The sequence below is a fragment of the Mus musculus genome, chromosome 1, assembly GCF_000001635.26.
Source record: "Mus musculus strain C57BL/6J chromosome 1, GRCm38.p6 C57BL/6J".
Taxonomy (NCBI): Eukaryota; Metazoa; Chordata; class Mammalia; order Rodentia; family Muridae; genus Mus; species Mus musculus.
The window spans coordinates 131,284,479-131,302,615 of record NC_000067.6 but is presented as its reverse complement, the minus strand read 5'-3'; the positions used below and the strand labels follow the sequence as shown (position 1 = coordinate 131,302,615).

Here is an 18,137-nt window from a genome sequence, read left to right as displayed (position 1 = left end):
ACACTACCATATCCGGGGATCCATCCCATAATCAGCTTCCAAATGCTGACACCATTGCATACACTAGCAAGATTATGCTGAAAGGACCCTGATATAGCTGTCTCTTGTCAGAGTATGCCTGGGCCTAGCAAACATAGAAGTGGATGCTCACAGTCGGCTATTGGATGGATCACATGGCCCCCAATGAAGGAGCTAGAGAAAGTACCAAAGAAGCTAAAGGGATCTGCAACCCTATAGGTGGAACAACATTATGAACTAACCAGTACCCCGGAGCTCTTGACTCTAGCTGCATATGCATCAAAAGATGGCCTAGTCGGCCATCACTGGAAAGAGAGGCCCATTGGACACGCAAACTTTATATGCCCCAGTACAGGGGAACGCCAGGGCCATAAAAGGGGAGTGGGTGGGTAGGGGAGAGGGGGTGGGTGGCTATGGGGGACTTTTGGTATAGCATTGCAAATGTAAATGAGCGAAATACCTAATAAAAAATGGAAAAAAAAAAAAAAAAAAAAAAAAGAAAACACCACACAGGTAATCGGGGAACATTTGTGCCACTGTCCTTGGCCTTGGGCCAGTGGCATCAAGGAACAATTGTCATTGACCTAGCTCCTGACTTCCCTTCTTTAGGAAGAAAGATACTATCACAATGAGCGAAGGCAGTGAAAAAGTAAGCCCTCCCCAAATTTAGGAGAGTGGCCAAGAAACCGAGACCACCAGACTGCTTAGCCATCCCACAGATGTGAAAAAGTACATTTCAGACCACCTACCTGTCCCAGACTGGATTCTGGTTGCCTAGGAATACTGCTAGGACCTTGGGCCTCAGATGTTAGTGTCGGCCATATTGCCAGGGCACAGGAGAGGAGAAGCATGAGATCTTAGGACTACACAGAACCTCAGAAAGTATCATTCCTTTACCATGGCGCAGATTTGAAAGTGGAAAGTCCAGACTAACAGCACCAGATCCTGTGGGACCAGAATGAAATGCAGATTCTCTAACTCCAGACTGATTTTGTGACTCAGAAAAGCTTTTTAGCAAGCCCTCCAGGGCTCCCTGCAGTTTAAGAACTGATGCTCTGATGCCTTAATGGATGCACAGAAATGAAACCCTGCGATAGTCTGTAGGCCCAGAAAACAGTAAGGAATTATTTCAACTTAAAAAAAAAAAACAAAGGAAAACGAAAACGAAAACGAAGAATCCCTACTGATGTTCTACCAGTATTCTCTGGAACTTAAGATCCCTCCTTAGAACCGGCTTGTTGCCTAGTCTTTAACAGGTGTCTTAGATGGGAGGGGGGTGTGTACTGGGCAGGGAGAGGCAGGCTCCATGGCAGGAGGCAGAGGAGTGTGGTGTTTATAGGCTCGCCTGCCGGGAAAGGTGTGCTTGATGGTTCCTACTGCCAGAAGGGAAAGCTTCAGACATGGTCAGAGGGTTTTCTGCTCTTCAAGAATGTCCACCTCCTCCCTGAGCCAGAAGAGAAGAGAAGAAACACTGCCATAGTAACTTCTAGCCACTCCAAGTTCTTAGCCTTGAATGATTTAAGAGAAGATAAATGTTTTAAGGACTAGGCTGAGCTTTCATCCATTGGCCTCCAGTGAAATCCACTCTCCAGCAGACCTTTACCTTTGCTCTGGTTCCAGTCATCCTCCACTCACTTCCTACTTTCCCATCAGTGCCTGGGCCAGTGAGTCACGCGGTGCCCCAGAGTCAGCAAGGAAAGGAAGGAGGTTACACTTACTGAGCACCCCTCTTGCCAAGCCTTCACTAAATTACACCAGTGATACCTCACACACCTCTGTATTTATTTTAAAAATAACAACAGATGTAGCTATCAAATATCAGAGCTGGTTTTCATGTCCAGTTGTCCCTGCTTCAAAAACCAGGGCTTTCCTTCTCTGAGTAGTCAAGTTGTGTTTTATAAAGAGTTTATTTGTAACTCCACAGCCTTCCCTTTCTCTCAAGGCAGCCTAAGTCCCAAGTAGTGGCATGTGGCTTGGGGAACAGAAGCTAAACTAGAGAATCACAGAGATCTTTTATTAGCAGTTGATGGCTGTGGAGTTTAGCAAGCAATTGATTTGATATAACAAAGGGGAGGAAAATTTTAGGAGCAAACAGTGATGTCCCGTTATTGCTCTTCTGTTTCAGTGACAGCACTCATGGAGAGACTACCTCTGCTGAAGACTCCACCCAGGACGTTACAGCGGAGCACCACACAAGCGATGATGGTATGCTATAGGCTGCTGGTCAGTAAAGCAGGCATGATAGTATATATTGTGCATTCAACCAACTATGCTGTCCAGTGGACCCTAAGTGGGAGAAAGGAGTTTCTTGTCTCTTCTTACCTTGGAGGAGCAGTCTCAAGTAATGAATACTTGAGGTGAATAATACACCTTTTGTAGTCCTGCAGCTTCCTGGACCCACCTCTTAGCTCCCTATCTAACCTGAATTCAGTAGGTATCAGCCCTAATTCTGCCAGGTTACTGGAAACCAAAGCAAAGCTCATTTGAAAAACATCAAGCCTGGGGAATAGAGACACTGGGTGCCAAGAACTCAACAGAAGCCAAGTGAGGGGGGTGGGAATGAGGACACAGAAACCACACACTTGCATGCCTGCCAACTGGAAAATGTGACCCCTTCCAAAGTACAGATTTGTGTGTGCCGCACAGCCCGTGAGTGTGCATCCAGGGGTGGAATGCTCAGCTGTCATCCTCAAACCCCTCTAGAGTACATGTGATTTATTAGAGTCTGTCCAGCCAGCACATTTTCCCGGCGTCCAACCGCTCCACACCTCCGTTTCTGGATCACTTGGTCTCTGGAAGTCTCAGCAGTTGACAAGGGCCCTCAGAATTTTATGGGCAGAAGAAGAAAATGGCACAGTCTACAAGTTTTGCTTGCACCCCTGCCTTGCTAGAAATCCTGCAATCTGGAGCTAGCTTTTGAAGGAGGGAGAGATAGGACTTACTGTTTAAATCATGGTGTGAGAAGAATCAGAATGATCTTTAAGAGAGAAGTAGGTGTAACAAGAGAATTCAGTATTCATTATAGCTGCCTTGTTCTCACACTGTTAGAGGTTTATCTCTAGCGAGATTGGTAGGGCAGCTGAGAAAAACGAGGCCACAGAGCCAAGTGCTGTACTTGAGGTTGTAGAGAACGGATACTGGCCTACTGAGACAGGGGTTCTGCAGTGGAATCTTCAGCCAGCCCATTTAGCAGCAGACTTGCCACCCAGGGCTTTATGGGCATGGGCTTCTTTTTAATCAGCCTTCCTCCCTGCTGTGGCATTTACAAACTAATTGTTCTGTGTTTGGGAGAGCCTTCTACTTACTATCCAATCTCTACTGCAGCTTAGATGGATGAATGATGCCAGCAATGGCTGTATCACATGTCACATGAATGTGCACATACCACAGTGCTGGGCACTATTCTAAGGTTTTTCAGTTGAAATTAACTCCTCAGAACAACTTCATGAGAAGGGAAACTTCCTGTCATCCTCATTTTATACATAAGAAAATCCCACAGAGAATAGTAATACTTTGTACTTATAAGCCCTTTTTAACCTCTCAAGTTATTTTCATATGCATTTTCCATATATTGGTTTTAAATCACTTTATATATTTTACATTCTACTGGGAGGACTAAATAACACAAATAAATTACCTAAAATATGGTACAATTTGAGTATTAGGTTGCTGATGAATTTACTATGTAATCAGAAAAATGCTTAAAAGCATAGTATGTCAGGCTGGGTATAGAGGTCAGTGGTGGAGTGTACGTCCTTGAATGCCCACAGACGAAGCCCTGAGTTCAATCTGCAGTACTGCCTAAAAGAAATAAAAAATCAAGAATGGATAGTAGACAGTCAGCATAAAACATTGTGGGATCACAAAGGAATTATCAGGGAAAGCAGTGTCCCTGTGTGTTACTGCAGGCAGAGGAGAGAAGTTGGGCAGGGCAGATAATACCAGTCTGCTAGAGCTTTATGGATCCTGTGCAGCTTATTTTTATACTGAGTTATCCTCCCACCACTGTTAGTAGACTTTTCACCCAGTTTCCTGAGTCTGTAGATCCCAGAAACACATGCTTCATTCTTTCCTGCCCTTCCTAGAATGTGAGCCCATAGAAGCCATTGCCAAGTTTGACTACGTAGGCCGGACAGCCCGAGAACTGTCTTTCAAGAAGGGAGCATCCCTGCTGCTCTACCAGCGAGCTTCTGATGACTGGTGGGAGGGCCGGCACAACGGTATAGATGGACTCATCCCCCATCAGTACATCGTAGTCCAAGACACGTAAGTGAAACCCTGGCACCTTTGGGGGAGGGGGGTCCCTGCTGCACTGTGGAAGGGACACTTAATTCCCAAAGGGGTTCTAAGACTTAATGTTCCATGGAGAACACCCCGCCTCTGCAACTCAGTGGAGAATTGTTTTGATCTCCCACTTTCTCTTCTCCCTTTAAATTGCCACTTGATCCATTTGTTTTAGAAGCGTGCCAGGTTTATATACATTTATATGTATGCTGAATGAGTGACAGCATGGACTTTTTCATTTGACCATGCATTATTTGCTTTCTCGGAAGGTTAGGCTGAGAAAACATTTGCTTCTCTGTCTTAGTTAGGGTTACTATTTCTGTAATGAAACACTAAGACCAATGCAAGTTGGACAGGAAAGGGTTAAGTTGGCTTGTGACCTCCATCACTGAAGGAAGTCAAGGCAGGAGCCTGGAGGCAGGAGCTGATACAGACACCGCCAGGGATTGCTGAGTACCTGCTCTCTTATAGAACCCAGGACCACCAGCACGGGGATGGCGCCACCCACAGTGGGCTGGGCCCTCCCCCGTCAGTCAGTAATTAAGAAAATGTCATAGAGGTGGATCTTTTGGAAGCATTGCCTCAGTTGTGGTTCCATCCTTCCAGATAACTCTAGTGTCTGTCAAGTTGACTTAAGACAGGCCAGCAAGCCTTTCTCTGTAACTTAGGCTGCTTGAGCTCACTCTGTCTAACTCCCAGCAGTCCTCCTGCCTTAGCCTCCCAGTGCTAAGATTATAGGCATGCGCCATCAGACTTGGCTTACCCCAGCCTGCTGAGCCACTGATAGGACTTTGCCACCTGCAGGTGAAGACTGACAGGCGGCTTTTTAGGAGAAAGATTTTTAGAAAGAAAGGGAAGCCTTGTAAAAGAAGCAAAGTAGGACAAGTAGGAAAAGGATGTCGAAGAACAAGGGAAACCAGAGTTGGCTCTAGAGGTTTTGCTGGGTAGCCTGTCTGTTGGTTCGCACCCTTTGAAGGAATGTATCCTAGGCAGAAAGTAGCAACCTTGTGGCCTGCACACACCTGCCCCCCTTCGCCCTGCCTCAGCCCCACACCTCCCTAAGATACAGCATTGTCACTGTTTTAGTCCTCCCCTTACTATTATCTTTTTAAAGGTTGATATCCTGAGTCTGCACCTTCCCAGCCTCTCTCGGGCTTGTTCTGCGGGGAAACCCTCCCTGTGTTGATAACATCGCAAACCTGGTGGCGGTCTGTGCACGGACAGGACTCTCCCAAATTTAGCATTATGACTTCACCATGGGATCCAGAGAAGATGAGCTGTGGGAGAAAAGGGGCTTTCTTTTTCATCAGTAGCCAGAGGGGCCAGGAGAGCAATGGAGAGACCTGAGACCATCTTGAATGCTCAGAGCGAGGCTACATATGCTACGACAGTGTGGCCATGTGTCCACACCATGCCTCATCGCTGGCATCTCCCTCCAGAGCCACTTCAGAGCTGCCTGTCATTACCAGCAGCACTCAGAACTTCAGCAGATAAACTGCAACCTGAACCTCACCTCCTTCTCCAGGAGGTGGTCCCATCGTGGCCACCCCACAAAAGCAGCATGGGCCCAAAGGCAGATGCTTTGAATCCAGGTGTCCCCTAGCCAAGCTTTTCTGAGGAGCTGAGAATCAAATAGAACTCAGCGAACTATTTATTTATTTAAGTGACCCTTCAAAGGCCCTCAGGTTCCCTTGCCTCTGCTCACAGAGCTAGCCCCAGACAGGGGTCGCTGCTGCCTCTGCGCTGTGTGGGGTTATGTGTATGTCCAGGGGGGCCATCTTGCTGATTTAACACTGCTTTTTGTGTTGTTTTCCCTTCTCCCTGCCTGCCTGTCCCTTCTACCCCAGCGAGGACGGTGTCGTGGAGAGGTCCAGCCCCAAGTCTGAGATTGAGGTCATGTCTGAGCCACCTGAAGAAAAGGTGACAGCCAGAACGGGGGCCAGCTGTCCCAGTGGGGGTCATGTAGCTGATATTTATCTTGCAAACATCAACAAGTAAGCGCTGCTTTTCATTTTCTGCTCCCCTCAATGACTCACTCAGCCTCACCCCTAGCCTAACCCTTCCCCGCTCTGCTGGAAGCAGGGCTCCAGCTCCCCAGCCTAACAGTCTTCATGTGTTGTTTGCTGCTGCAAGGCGTGTGGCCAGGCTGAGGAGAGGAGGCCGGTGTGGGTCTGAGGGCAGGCCCCAGCCTCCGACTGTCTGTTGTCATCCTGTGGTACTCTGTGTGTTCCACAGTGTCTGTCTGCCCAGACTTCCTAGCAGTCTTAGCCAAACCTTCATCAAAGCTTTGGTCACCTTTGCAACTTGGTTTTGTGCTGTTTCTTCTATTTCTTATCAGTGCCTTCACTTTTCCAACTCTTATTCAAACCGTATTTGATATCTTCTTTGACCCTTGTCTGTCTGCAGATTCAGAGTCTCATATGTCTCTCACCAAGCTAATGTCCCACCATGTGGGCTTGTTTAGATGGCACGTGTCTGTTTCTCCCCATCCTGCATTCATAGCCATGGAAAAGAGAAGAGCACTGAGCCAAGGGAAGCTTTGTCCTGAACTCCTAAATCATCCTGTGATTTCCCTTCGCTCCCTTTCACACTAGCAGAAATCACTTTTCATCTTCTCCTGTTGCTTTAGCACTGTGTATTATACTTCCCTGGCAGTCCCTCTGCAGAGTCCCCCCCACCCCCTGTCCGGCAGGCTTACACTCACCCCAGCTTTCATTGTGGCCATTAGCAGTATTCTGAGGTTCTAACTCCATCCACACCTGCTGGCTATCTAGAGGGATTCCTCGTTCGCCTGCCCATGAGCTGCCGCCTTCCCAAGAGGCACTCAGGCTATTGGAGAACTAATCTCATCTCAAGGGGCCAGACACCAAGTCCTACAGACCTCTTTCCGCCAGACCCTGAACTGTGGCCCAGTGCCAGGAGGATGACAAGCCCCGGGGCACTCGTGGTGACCGTGGATTGGAGATGACGCACAGTTTGTATTCCTCCTGACTTTGGAGGGGTGAAATGATTTGCACTTTGATACCCTGTTAACCATAGCCTCTGGACACTGAGACTGGAAGGAGAATAAAAGATGCTTATTGTTGTTAAACTGCATGAGGTTGCCAGATCTCTTGGCTTTTTTCCAACCAGACAATAGAGGGGTTGGGGGACATGGTTCTTTCCTATCTCTTTCCCCTCAAGTTCATCTCGTTTATTCAGCTCACTTACTAGAATAGTCATAATTTAATTCAAACCACTAAGCAAGTTGAGAATTTTATACTTCCCTCCATCTACTAGGAGGGCAAGTTAATAAAAAGTAGCTGCCAGCTAATCACATTTTTTTCAATATTTACAAGTCTGTGTTAATTATGCGTCTACAATCACAAGGTCATAAGCCTATTGAGCCAGAAACCAAGACTGGATGTTGAAGGGAAAGTTAGGTGTTTATTTACACACATTTATTTTTGTTTTTATGGTGTTGAGGGACAGAACTGAACAAGTCACATATTCAGATGGAGAACCCCACTGCCAAGCTACAGCTTCATCCCTGGGTATTAAGTTTTAAGTCAGCATATATTTGATGCCACTTATTACAAAGGAATGATAGAGAACAAAGGCTGAAAATAGTCAAAAGATAAACAACTGCTAGAACGTTGAGATGGCTCCCTTGAACTGCTTGCTTGGTGGTATCAAGATTCTTCTGATGAATTTCCTGGGGCAGACTATAACCAACCCATGTCAACCTTTCCTAGGCACCAGCCAATCAGTGCGTGAGTGACAGACAGCCCCCATATGCCTGGCCCTTAGGAGCGAGTATGCCGTTCTGTCTTCCTGACTATCTCCACAACAGTCCTCCCATGCAACTTCAATTTCCTGATTGTCTAAAGAACTCTCTCCTCCTGGACCCTCTCATTTGGTTAACTCCTCCTCACCCTCCAAGACTCACTCTAAGCATTACTTATTTGGGGAAGCCTTCCTGACACCCTAAGTTCCTTGAGGCTGAAAAAAAAAGTGCTCTCATCCTGCGTTCTAGAATGGCTTGAGTTGTTGGTGCTCAGTGCTATCCATGCCTGGTTCCTCCTTCAGGCTGAACTTGTAACCAGCATCTCTGTCTTCATGGCCCAAATAGAGCCTGGGATGACACACTGCCACAGCCTCCTAAATCTGCCCTCTCAGCAGTTCTGATTTGTGAGTCAGCCATCCTTGAATGGGAAAAGGAAATCAGCAGAGTTCTTAGGGTGTGGCATTTCACTTTAATTCCACATCCTATATTAACCATCTGCGTTGTGCCAAGCACCGATGCTAGTGATTCAGAGCTCACAGACTGGCAAGGCAAAAGACCATATGGAAGGCAACTGAAACACAGTCCCATGTAATCACTGAGGGGATATGGGAGGGGAAAACCTCTCCAGTCTGTAGTTGGAGGCACTAGTGTCTGGAAAACTTGACAGAGGAGGGCTTATTTCAGCAGAGCCCTCCTAGACTAAAAAGCATCCTTTTTCTTGTTGAAAATGGCTGCCTTCCAAGGCTAGTCCTACCTAGCCATACATGCTTAGAGTGGCTGCTGGGCACACCCTGCTGGACCCAGAAAGATAAAGCAGATCTCAGCTGTAAGCAGCATAAGAACTTACTTCAGATTTGGCCCCCAGTCTTCAGAGTCCTACCCTTACCATCCAGAGACCCCACCCAGCTCAGCTCATCTTCCTCAGTAGATACAAGATCAGAGCTACCCAGCTGCTATCTGAACTAGCAGCTAGATGGCATCTTAGATGAGGTCCTTTAAAATCTGGTTTGAAAAATGAAATTATTCAGCATCGGACAATACCCATATGACTAGGATCCTACCACACCATATCGTTTGAGAGCCTTTTGTGGTATGAAATAAATTGGCCCAGTGCTGGGTGACATAGGAGTTGCATAAATGTCCTTTCCACCCTAGGAGCAGGCACACAGTGAGCCCTCTGTCTGTGCCAAAAAGCAGTTCCTTGAAAAATCTTTTCCATGTCTATGAATACGAAACAGCCTCTTACTAGAGCCCAAATGATGACAGGCTCATTATACATAGTTGAGCAAACTGGAAACGTTAACTCCTGTTACCAGCAGTTCTCCCCTCCTTGGTGATGATGAGACTTTCTTACCTGGGGCCTTGGGCTGCTGTTCAGGCAGGCAGTGGAGTGGGTCTTTTCATGACTCTTTTCTCCCACTAGAAACTTTCTCTTAAACAGGCATTTTTTTCTGACAGCATCTTACATGTTTAGAACTCAAAGCTCACAGCCACCAAGTAAGTATGCATTTCACTCCGCCCAGGTTGGGGGTTGGAAGGGAACCGATCCAGAGAGAAAACAAGAGAAAGAAAAGCTGGAGAGTTAGTGTAATCTATTTGACTCTCTTTAAAAGTCCCAGGTGCCAGCCTCTACCCCCTGTCACAATCCTAGCTCCCTTGGAGCCAGGGCTCCCTGATCAGATGCCATTTTTGTTTGTTGAAGGCAAAGGAAGCGTCCAGAATCTGGGAGCATCAGAAAAGCATTTCGGAGTGACAGCCATGGGCTGGGCAGTTCTCTGACTGACTCCTCCTCCCTGGGGGTGGGGGCTAGCTGCCGTCCATCCTCCCAGCCCATCATGAGCCAGAATCTCCCCAAGGAAGGGCCAGATAAGTGTTCCATCAGCGGCCATGGCAGCCTCAACTCTATCAGCCGCCACTCATCCTTGAAGAACCGGATGGACAGTCCGCAGATCCGGAAGACCGCTACGGCAGGAAGGTCAAAAAGTTTCAATAACCATCGGCCCATGGACCCTGAAGTCATTGCACAGGTAACAGGGCTCTGAACAGTTACGTGATAAGCTTACACTGGTTACTTCCCCTCAGCAGCCCCGGAGAACCCACAGAACTTAAAGCAGACCAATGCTCTGTACATTCTATAGAGAGTACTGCAAGTATCATACAGTGAACCTGCCAGAACAGCTTAATGAGCAATCTGCCTAGTCCTATCTCTCCAGCAAGAACCTGGAAGTAGAATTAGTCGTACTAAGGTAAAGTCTGGGGTGATAGCTCAGTGGATAAGAATACTTGCTATGGAAGCAAGATGAACTGAATTCAAATTCACAGCACTCACATAAAAGCCTAGCATGGCCATATATGCCTGTAACCTCAGTGCTGGGGATTAGGAGCAGGCAGCCAGACCAGCCAAAAAGCAGCAAGCTTCAAATTCAGTGAGAGACTCTGTCTCAAATAAGATAAGGTAGAGAGTAATAGAGGAGGGTACCTGACATCTTCCTCTGGCCTCTGTCCATAGGACACATTGAATAGGTAGGTAAGTAGGTAGATAGTAGACAGATGATAAAAACCCAATAGTAGGCTTTAGTGAAGCTGAGACAAATATAGTCTGTCGCGTTTATATATTTCTCTACCCATCCCCATCACCCCACTTCCTGAAGCTGATCTAGGTGCTTGTGGGTAGATAATTAGTCCACATCTGATTCTATCATAAAGACCCCAAAGTATCCATGTTGCTTGAAGCTCAGGTACTAGAAGGGCCTCCAGCCCAGGGCTCCTGGTAACAGTGCAGGTGAGCTCCCGATTGCAGGACTTTCCTTCTCATCTACACTACACTGCTGACTCTGTGTTTTCCGTGAAATATTAGAAGCCCAACCCGACATCTAAACATCCAGCTACTGGGGCCACTCCAAGCAGTTCTCTCAGACGTCTCTCCCAGCTATATAATTTTCACTAGAACAGGTAGGAACTAAGGGCTTGGTTTTGTCCTTTTCCTCACCTCATCTTCTGGGGTGACAGGGAAGGGCAGTGGAGGCTCTGTATGGTCTCTGTTGGCTGCATTGCTGCTCAGCTTAAGGAGGTGTACCTGGTGAGGCCAGAGTTAAGCCCTGGGCCTGTGATGTCTTGCTTTGCTAGCCTTCTATCCTGTTTAAGCTCCTGACAGCAGTCTGCCTTGCACCATGGGAATCCTCCTTGATCTTCTTTTGGCCAGTCATTAATCAAAGTGTTAGAAACCGCAAACATACTAGCTGCATTAACAGGACGGGGCCAGGAGATAAGAATTCTTCCAGAGCATTCTAAAAGATTTGGGAAGTCTAGTGTATAGCTCAGTGATGCAAGCTCAGAATGCTTGCCTGGCATGCATAGGCTCCTGGGTTCCATCCCTAAGGTTGCAGGAAGGAAAAAAAGGGGGGCTAATTAATGCCACCGTGATTAGTGAAAATGAGTCCCTGTCATTCGTAGCAACATAGATCATGCCATAGGACCAAAAGCCCTGAGTGGGAAATCTGAGGCTGACTTGGAACTTAAAATGTTTGAAAGTATTCTTGATCCCAAAGAGGAGTCCTGTGGTGGCAATATTAAACACGAGTGTGCAGCAGGGTATGGAGGCTGGGTGCTTACACACAGTGGTTCTCTGGTTCTGCCTTGAGCCCCTGGGCTAGGACTGCTTTTTTCCTAAAAGCTGCAGTGTCCTCTGATTTGTAGATGCTAACTTACCTGTGTGGGCTTTGGCTCCCCCTTCTGGCCACTCTTTGGGTTCTCTTTCATGGTGCTGGGTAGAAGGAACCAGTTTCAAGGAGTTTGGAAATTGAAGCATTGTTCTAACCAGTCTTCAAGGACTTGGCTCTTGAACGGCCCTTAGCTCATGTGGAGGATGGAAGGAATAACCCCCTTAACCATTGGCCTTGAAGTCAAGAAAATAGAGATCATACTTGATCTCCACCACTTTGTAAAATGTGTTCACTATGTACACTTTCAAACAGACACAGACATAGAGAGAATTATATAATGAATCCCCGTGTACTCATGACCTTCCCTTTCTCCATCTAACTGTGTGTAATTTCATCCAGAAATGTCTCAGCACCTGTCACAGAAAACAAGGACTTGAGTTGAAAAGACTCAGCTACTCTTTCCTTGTTAATATTTTCTCTCCGTTGTTAAACTTAGTACATCTATGCAATGTGTTTGATCATGTCTTCCACTGCTCCCTGCCCCCAGCTCCTCCCAGAGCCTCCCACTTGGCTTCCAGCCCAATCTCCTGTTGTTGTTGTTGTTGTTGTTGTTGTTGTTGTTGTTGTTGTTAACAACCCACCCCCAGTCCAATACATACTGGGCTAAGGTTTCCCATATGTATTGGAAGTCTAATATTCCCATATATGCATAGGTCTAGGGCTACCTTCTGGGGTATGATCTAGCTACCAGGAGCCCCAATTCCCAAAACTGAGTGACTCTTCCTCAGCAACTGTCAACTGCCAGTAGCTCCTCTGATGGGGGTGGGGCCTAAGGGGCCCCACCCCAGTTTCTGCTGGCATTTTGGCTGGCTTGATATTGTACAGGTGACCCCAACGGGTATAAGTTGATGTGTACAACAGCCTTGTCATATCCAAAAGTCACCAGTTACTCTTTCTAAATTCCTGACGATGACAATCTCTGTCCCCTTTTTCCACGATCTGGACACTCATATGTCCCAGGACTTTGGCCAATGAAATAAGGCATTTTATTGCTGGTTTCATGGCTTAGCCTATTTGAGTGAAATTGGATCCTTGGGTATATCTGTCTTGGTTTGTCTTACTTTTTCCTTTTTCCTGTTTTGCAGGATATTGAAGCAACAATGAACTCTGCCCTGAATGAGCTTCAAGAGCTAGAGCGGCAGAGCAGTGCTAAGCACACACCTGATGTGGTTCTGGACACCTTGGAACCACTCAAGACCTCCCCGGTGGTAGCCCCCACATCTGAGCCCTCCAGCCCTCTGCACACCCAGCTCCTCAAGGACCCTGAGCCTGCCTTCCAGCGCAGCGCTAGTACTGCTGGGGACATTGCCTGCGCCTTCCGGCCTGTAAAGTCTGTCAAGATGGCTGCTCCAGTCAAACCACCAGCCACACGGCCCAAGCCAACTGTCTTCCCCAAAACAAACGCCACTAGCCCTGGTGTCAATTCATCTGCTTCCCCACAGGCCACTGACAAGTCTTGTACTGTCTAAGGGGTATAACATAATTATTCTAGACAAGGAGACTGGCCGTTTCTAAAATCTTCCTATTTAAGTAGCTTGGGGACTCAGTTGAAAATTAGGTTCTAAGTTGTTCTTACAGGAATTAGCCTTCCCATTACCCAGACCTCGAGAATGAAGCCCTTGTTACTGCTTTCCCCGTTCTGGTCCTTCCTCCACTCTTTGCTTCCCTCTGTTGTTGGAATCCAGCCAGCTCCAGTACATACTGTTCTTAGGTTAGCCAGTGACAGGTTGTCCATGATCGGGTTGCTGCGATATCTGCCAAGGCAAGACATAGGGACATAAGCCTACGTCTGTCCCTTCAGACCATAGAGGACACCTTGACCAGATGTTTGGCTGCAGCTCTCAGTGACATCTTGTTTTTCAGTACTGATTTAAAAAATCATATATAGCCCAGTTTTCATTTTATATAAATATATATATATATATTTGTGTGTATGTGCATGCACATGCACACCCATATACAACACAGGTTTTTCTAGCCTCTCCTGGTCATAGACCACTCTTTGTTGTGGTGGCAGTTCACACAGAAGCCACCTGGAGTCTCTGTTCTCATCACAAACTTTGTTCTGTTTGGAACAGAGAAACCTGGCCTTTGAGATCTCTGTCATAAACATTTAGCAGAATGGGACAGTCCTGTGACCTGCCGTGCGGGTGGGATTCTGTCTTCTTCCTCTTGCTGTGAGGGAGCCACCGGTTGTTTGCATTTGCTCTGCTCCATGCTGTAGAAGTGCATCCTAGTCTTATCTCGGAGCTTTGGAAGTTTTTCTGAACATAGAGACTTTTCTTCCGTTCCTGTCTTTGTCTCTGACACACCATTTTCCATGTAAGATGTTTTCCAATATAAGACAGTTCTATAGCTAGCTCCTTTTAGAGTAAAAAGTCTTAAAGTTTTATTGTGTTTATGGCAGATTTAAAAAGGGTAGGAAATGAGTCCTTCTTTCTCCCACTATTTTTGGCATCTGATACTTTTAAAATTTGCCATTCCATTAAAAAAAATTAAGTTGCTCTCTGCTAATCCAAAAATTGGGCCCAGATTAAAACTATTTCAAGTTCACCTCTTGGCTTAGTTTTGTTATAAAGCTCTCGGGATGAACAGGGGCTTGAAAATCCCTCGATAAATTCTAGAAGTGCTGCCTCTTGAAACTGTTTTTTGTTTATCCAAACAAGGGTGACTAAGGGAACTTTGACCTCCACCAACTCAAAACTGTTTTCCCAAAACCAGAATCTTAAAAAAGGGAAAAACTGAATGTGTCACATTGGGTCCTGCCTTTGACCTTTTTCTACCGTTAGATGCTCTCCCAACCTACAAGCCTGGTGCTTGAAACACTGGCTCTTTTACATCGTGCTTCCCCAGGAGCACCAGAGCTAGGAAATCACACCATGGGATCATGTGTTTCAACAGCTCCCTGCCGCTCAGGCTCATTCTCTGTTTCCTGGCTTGAATGCTATGCTTTTATTTTAACTGTATTGTTTTCTATAGTTCAAGAGAGATGGGTTTGTCATTTGGGTTGGAATCTCTGAGTGTTCTTAGCTTTGGGCTAGAAATGATCCTTTTGGACCAACTTGTGAAGCTGGCAGTTGAATCTGTAGAAAGTGGTGGATGCCTCTCTCTGAGTGAAGGGAATGGGGAGCTTGAAGGAGTCACTAACGAGAAGAGTAACTTGCAGCACCAGGAAGACTGCCCCCTGAGCTAGAGCAGAGAGAGCTTGAGTGGTGTGAGTCTGACTGCATGGGGCACCCCTTGGTCCTTTGGATGTCTGATCCTTGCTGTGCTTTTTACTGACCTGGGCTTGTACTGCTCCTGAGCCAATAGGGGCTTCCAGACCCAAGGATCCGTTTCCTTGATGACTAAGAAGCCCCACCCTTCCCTTTTTACATTCCTCCTAACCTAAGTGAGCAGAGTTTCCACCCTGCCCTACATCCTCTCTCCAGGCACTACCCTCTAAGAAGGTAAAAGCAAAGGTTCTTGAAGACCATGCTTTGGGCCTGTACTTTCCTTCTTGCCTTCTCTCTTAATCCTGTACATTATTTGTGTTTTTTCATCCCTTTGGTCCGATGTCCATCTGCTGATTTGCATAATGAACTGGACAGTGTACAAGTGGTTCCCTACTAACCCCAGCTCTGGGAGCCTAGCTGTCTTCCTTATCTCTGGTGCTTCTGACGCCTGTGAGACGGTCCTGTTAGAAGGAGTAGGAACCAGAAGGAGGAGAGTCCTCCGCAGCAGAGCTCACTTCAACTGGAATTGAGGTTGCACACTGTGATTTCACAACCAAAAGCCAAAAGGAGCCGGCCACCCCAGGCCTTAGGCAACCAGCCTTCCTCAAATAGGCTTGCCTGAAACCAGCATGATGTTTCCAAGAGCCCTGCTCTGCCCCTCGTGGCATGGATCCTTTCCCTGGTGTGGACTTAAGTCTCTGGGGAAGAAAAGTGGGTGGGGCTACCAGCATCCCAGTTTGGAAAGTAGAGGAGTTTGCCACCAGCAGCTTAGAAACTGGAAATGCTGGTCTCTGCCAGCCTCCTCAGGCCACCCTCATTTATCCCCAAGGAGATGAGAAATCCTTCCAGTACCAGGATGAACAGACCACTGGAAGGGCTGGTGTGCATGGACTTCAGTTCAGAAGAGAACTTAGATCTTCCAGGGAACTGCAGTGTTGTGGCGTCTGATTTGTATGTCACATTTGTGTAAAATGGTATGTTCTTTAAAATGGTGTTGATAACTGGAATATTGTATGTATGCTTGAAGATGCTTTGTGCGAACCTAAGACTCACTCAGCCAATGCTGGATTGGGAAAAATCCAAAGCACAACTTCAAAATAAAATACATTTTTAGGTTTTGCCGCTGTACGTCACCTCCCTTCCCCTCTCCCTGAAAGCAGTGAAGTAACAAAGTCTGAGCCTTGCAACAGTAGGAACTAGGTGACTTTGAGTGCCACCTCCTTTCCCCTCTACAGCATTACTCCCATTTAGCCCATGTGTGGAGCCTCAGAGAGTTTGAAGGAAGTCTCCAGCATACTATTCACCAGTCCGTGGTTGTAAGAACTTCCCTCAACAGAACCCACCTTTTGTTTTCAATGCGGACGGCTTTCATTTCCAGCTTTATGATCAGCGTTCCCCACTTGAAAGCCTAGCCAGGCCATGGTGATGCATGCCTGTAATCCCAGTATGGAGACATGTGGATCTATGCGAGATGGAGGCCAGCCTGATCTACAGAGTGAGTGCCAGGACATCTGGGGCTACACAGAGAAGCCAGCCCTGTCTTGGGGGAGGGGGGGAAGAAAGAAAAGAAAAGAAAAAGAAAGAAAGAAAGGAAGGAAGAAAGGAAGAAAGAAAGACAGACAGACCTATGAAACTGGTTGGAAACTTACCAACTATAACTAAGGGTTGCCAGACAGCTCTGTAGTTTAAGTTTGCCTGCATGCATGTCTGCATAGTAAATGTATGCAGTGACATGGAGGTCAGAAGTAGGCATCAGGTCCTCTGGAACTGAACAGACACAGCAGACAGTTTTGAGCCACCATGTAGGGCTGGAAACTGAACTCTGGTCATCTGCAAGAACAATCAGTGCTCTGAACTGCTGAGCCATCTCTCCAGTCTGCCAATGGAATGGCTATTGTCTTTCACAGCTAGATCCCCAAGTCTGCCTTTGGCTATCCCTGTATATGGAAAAAGGTCTGACTGACAGGTCTGTCTTGCTGCCGGTGGAGGTGGAGAGTACAGGGAGACTTCCACTCGCTTAGAGATAGATGCCTTGTGTTTTAATAGAAAATGAACATGATGGTGGAGTTCATAAAAAGTAACAGCTGGTTTCTCTACCACATATCCTGCCAAGAGATGTTCCAGAAGCCCAAAGCAATGGAGCCAGCCAGTCATGGACTGAAACCTCCAAACTTGTCCCCTGGAGGCTTCCAGATAAGGAAAAACTGAGTCTGCAGTGTGTGTGTGTGTAAATGTACATATACATTGTCAGATTCATAGAGATTACTTGCCTCTGCCTCCTGAGTGCTGAAATTAAAAGCATGCACCACCATGCCCTTCACAATTATTTTTTTCTAAGATGTTGCTGAATTCTTAAAACAGCACCTTTGTCCTTGTCCTGTCTACTTGATGAATTTATGGACAGACCAGCTTAGCACTCTTTCCTATCCTGCACACAGATTCTGCCTTGTATGGGGCTATTTGACTCCTTACACCATGAGTTGCTTTCCTGTCCCAGGTAAGAGCAAGTGTGCACACATGCCTGTGCACACACATATTTAACATTTGAGAAATTCAGAAAGTGTGTGTGATCATGTTCATCCTGCCCCAGTTCTTCCCAGACTCGTCCCCTCTTCCTAATCTTCCCTACCTAACCTTGCCCACCCCCATCAAGGATGGTTGGTGCTGCCCCATGTTCTTGGCTGTGTGGCCTTCCACTGGAGCATGGTCTGCTTGTCAGGGACTGCACTCTTAGAACTGACCCTCTCTTTCCCAGATGCTAGCAATAACCTCTCACTCCTCTGCTAGGGGTGGGACGTAATGTCCAACTCCCTCTGCGTGCTGAGATCTGGTCTGGTTTGTGTTTGTGCAGGTCTTGTGCAATGCATACATTTCTAATAAACAGATGCCAGATTTAAAAAAGCAGCAAAATGCCGTGAGAGATAACAAATTAGAATGAATTCCACAAAACCTGGAGTCAACATTGATTTTTAGAGCACTTATTATAATAGGAGACATCCCTAAGGATAAGTCAAACAAGCCTGACATGTTTATTAGCATTATCTGTGTTCAGTGGTGACCCAGGGAATTCTACTCCAGCTGGGGCATGGACACCTTCCTCTTAGATTTGTCATTTCTGTCTCTTATGTATCT

At 46.7% G+C, this 18,137-nt stretch overlaps 1 protein-coding gene and 1 long non-coding RNA gene across 5 annotated transcripts in view; one reads left to right on the top strand and one right to left on the bottom strand.

Moving 5' to 3' along the window:
* Window positions 1–17,365, top strand: part of Srgap2 (SLIT-ROBO Rho GTPase activating protein 2) — a 242,281-nt gene extending 224,916 nt beyond the window's left edge. Inside the window, exons 19-23 of one of the 4 annotated variants that reach the window (XR_001781100.2) lie at window positions 2,144–2,223; window positions 4,104–4,284; window positions 6,150–6,296; window positions 7,077–10,095; window positions 12,876–16,124. Coding sequence is in view for 2 of the 4 variants with exons in the window: in NM_001081011.2 (NP_001074480.2) it covers window positions 2,144–2,223; window positions 4,104–4,284; window positions 6,150–6,296; window positions 9,771–10,095; window positions 12,876–13,259 (1,117 nt within the window). In the remaining 2 variants the exon portion in view is untranslated. The other 3 variants (NM_001081011.2, XM_011247923.3, XR_001781103.2) reach the window with 3 other exon arrangements.
* Gm51644 overlaps window positions 1–18,137 on the bottom strand; it is a 114,910-nt gene that overhangs the window by 87,875 nt on the left and 8,898 nt on the right. The window lies entirely within an intron of this gene.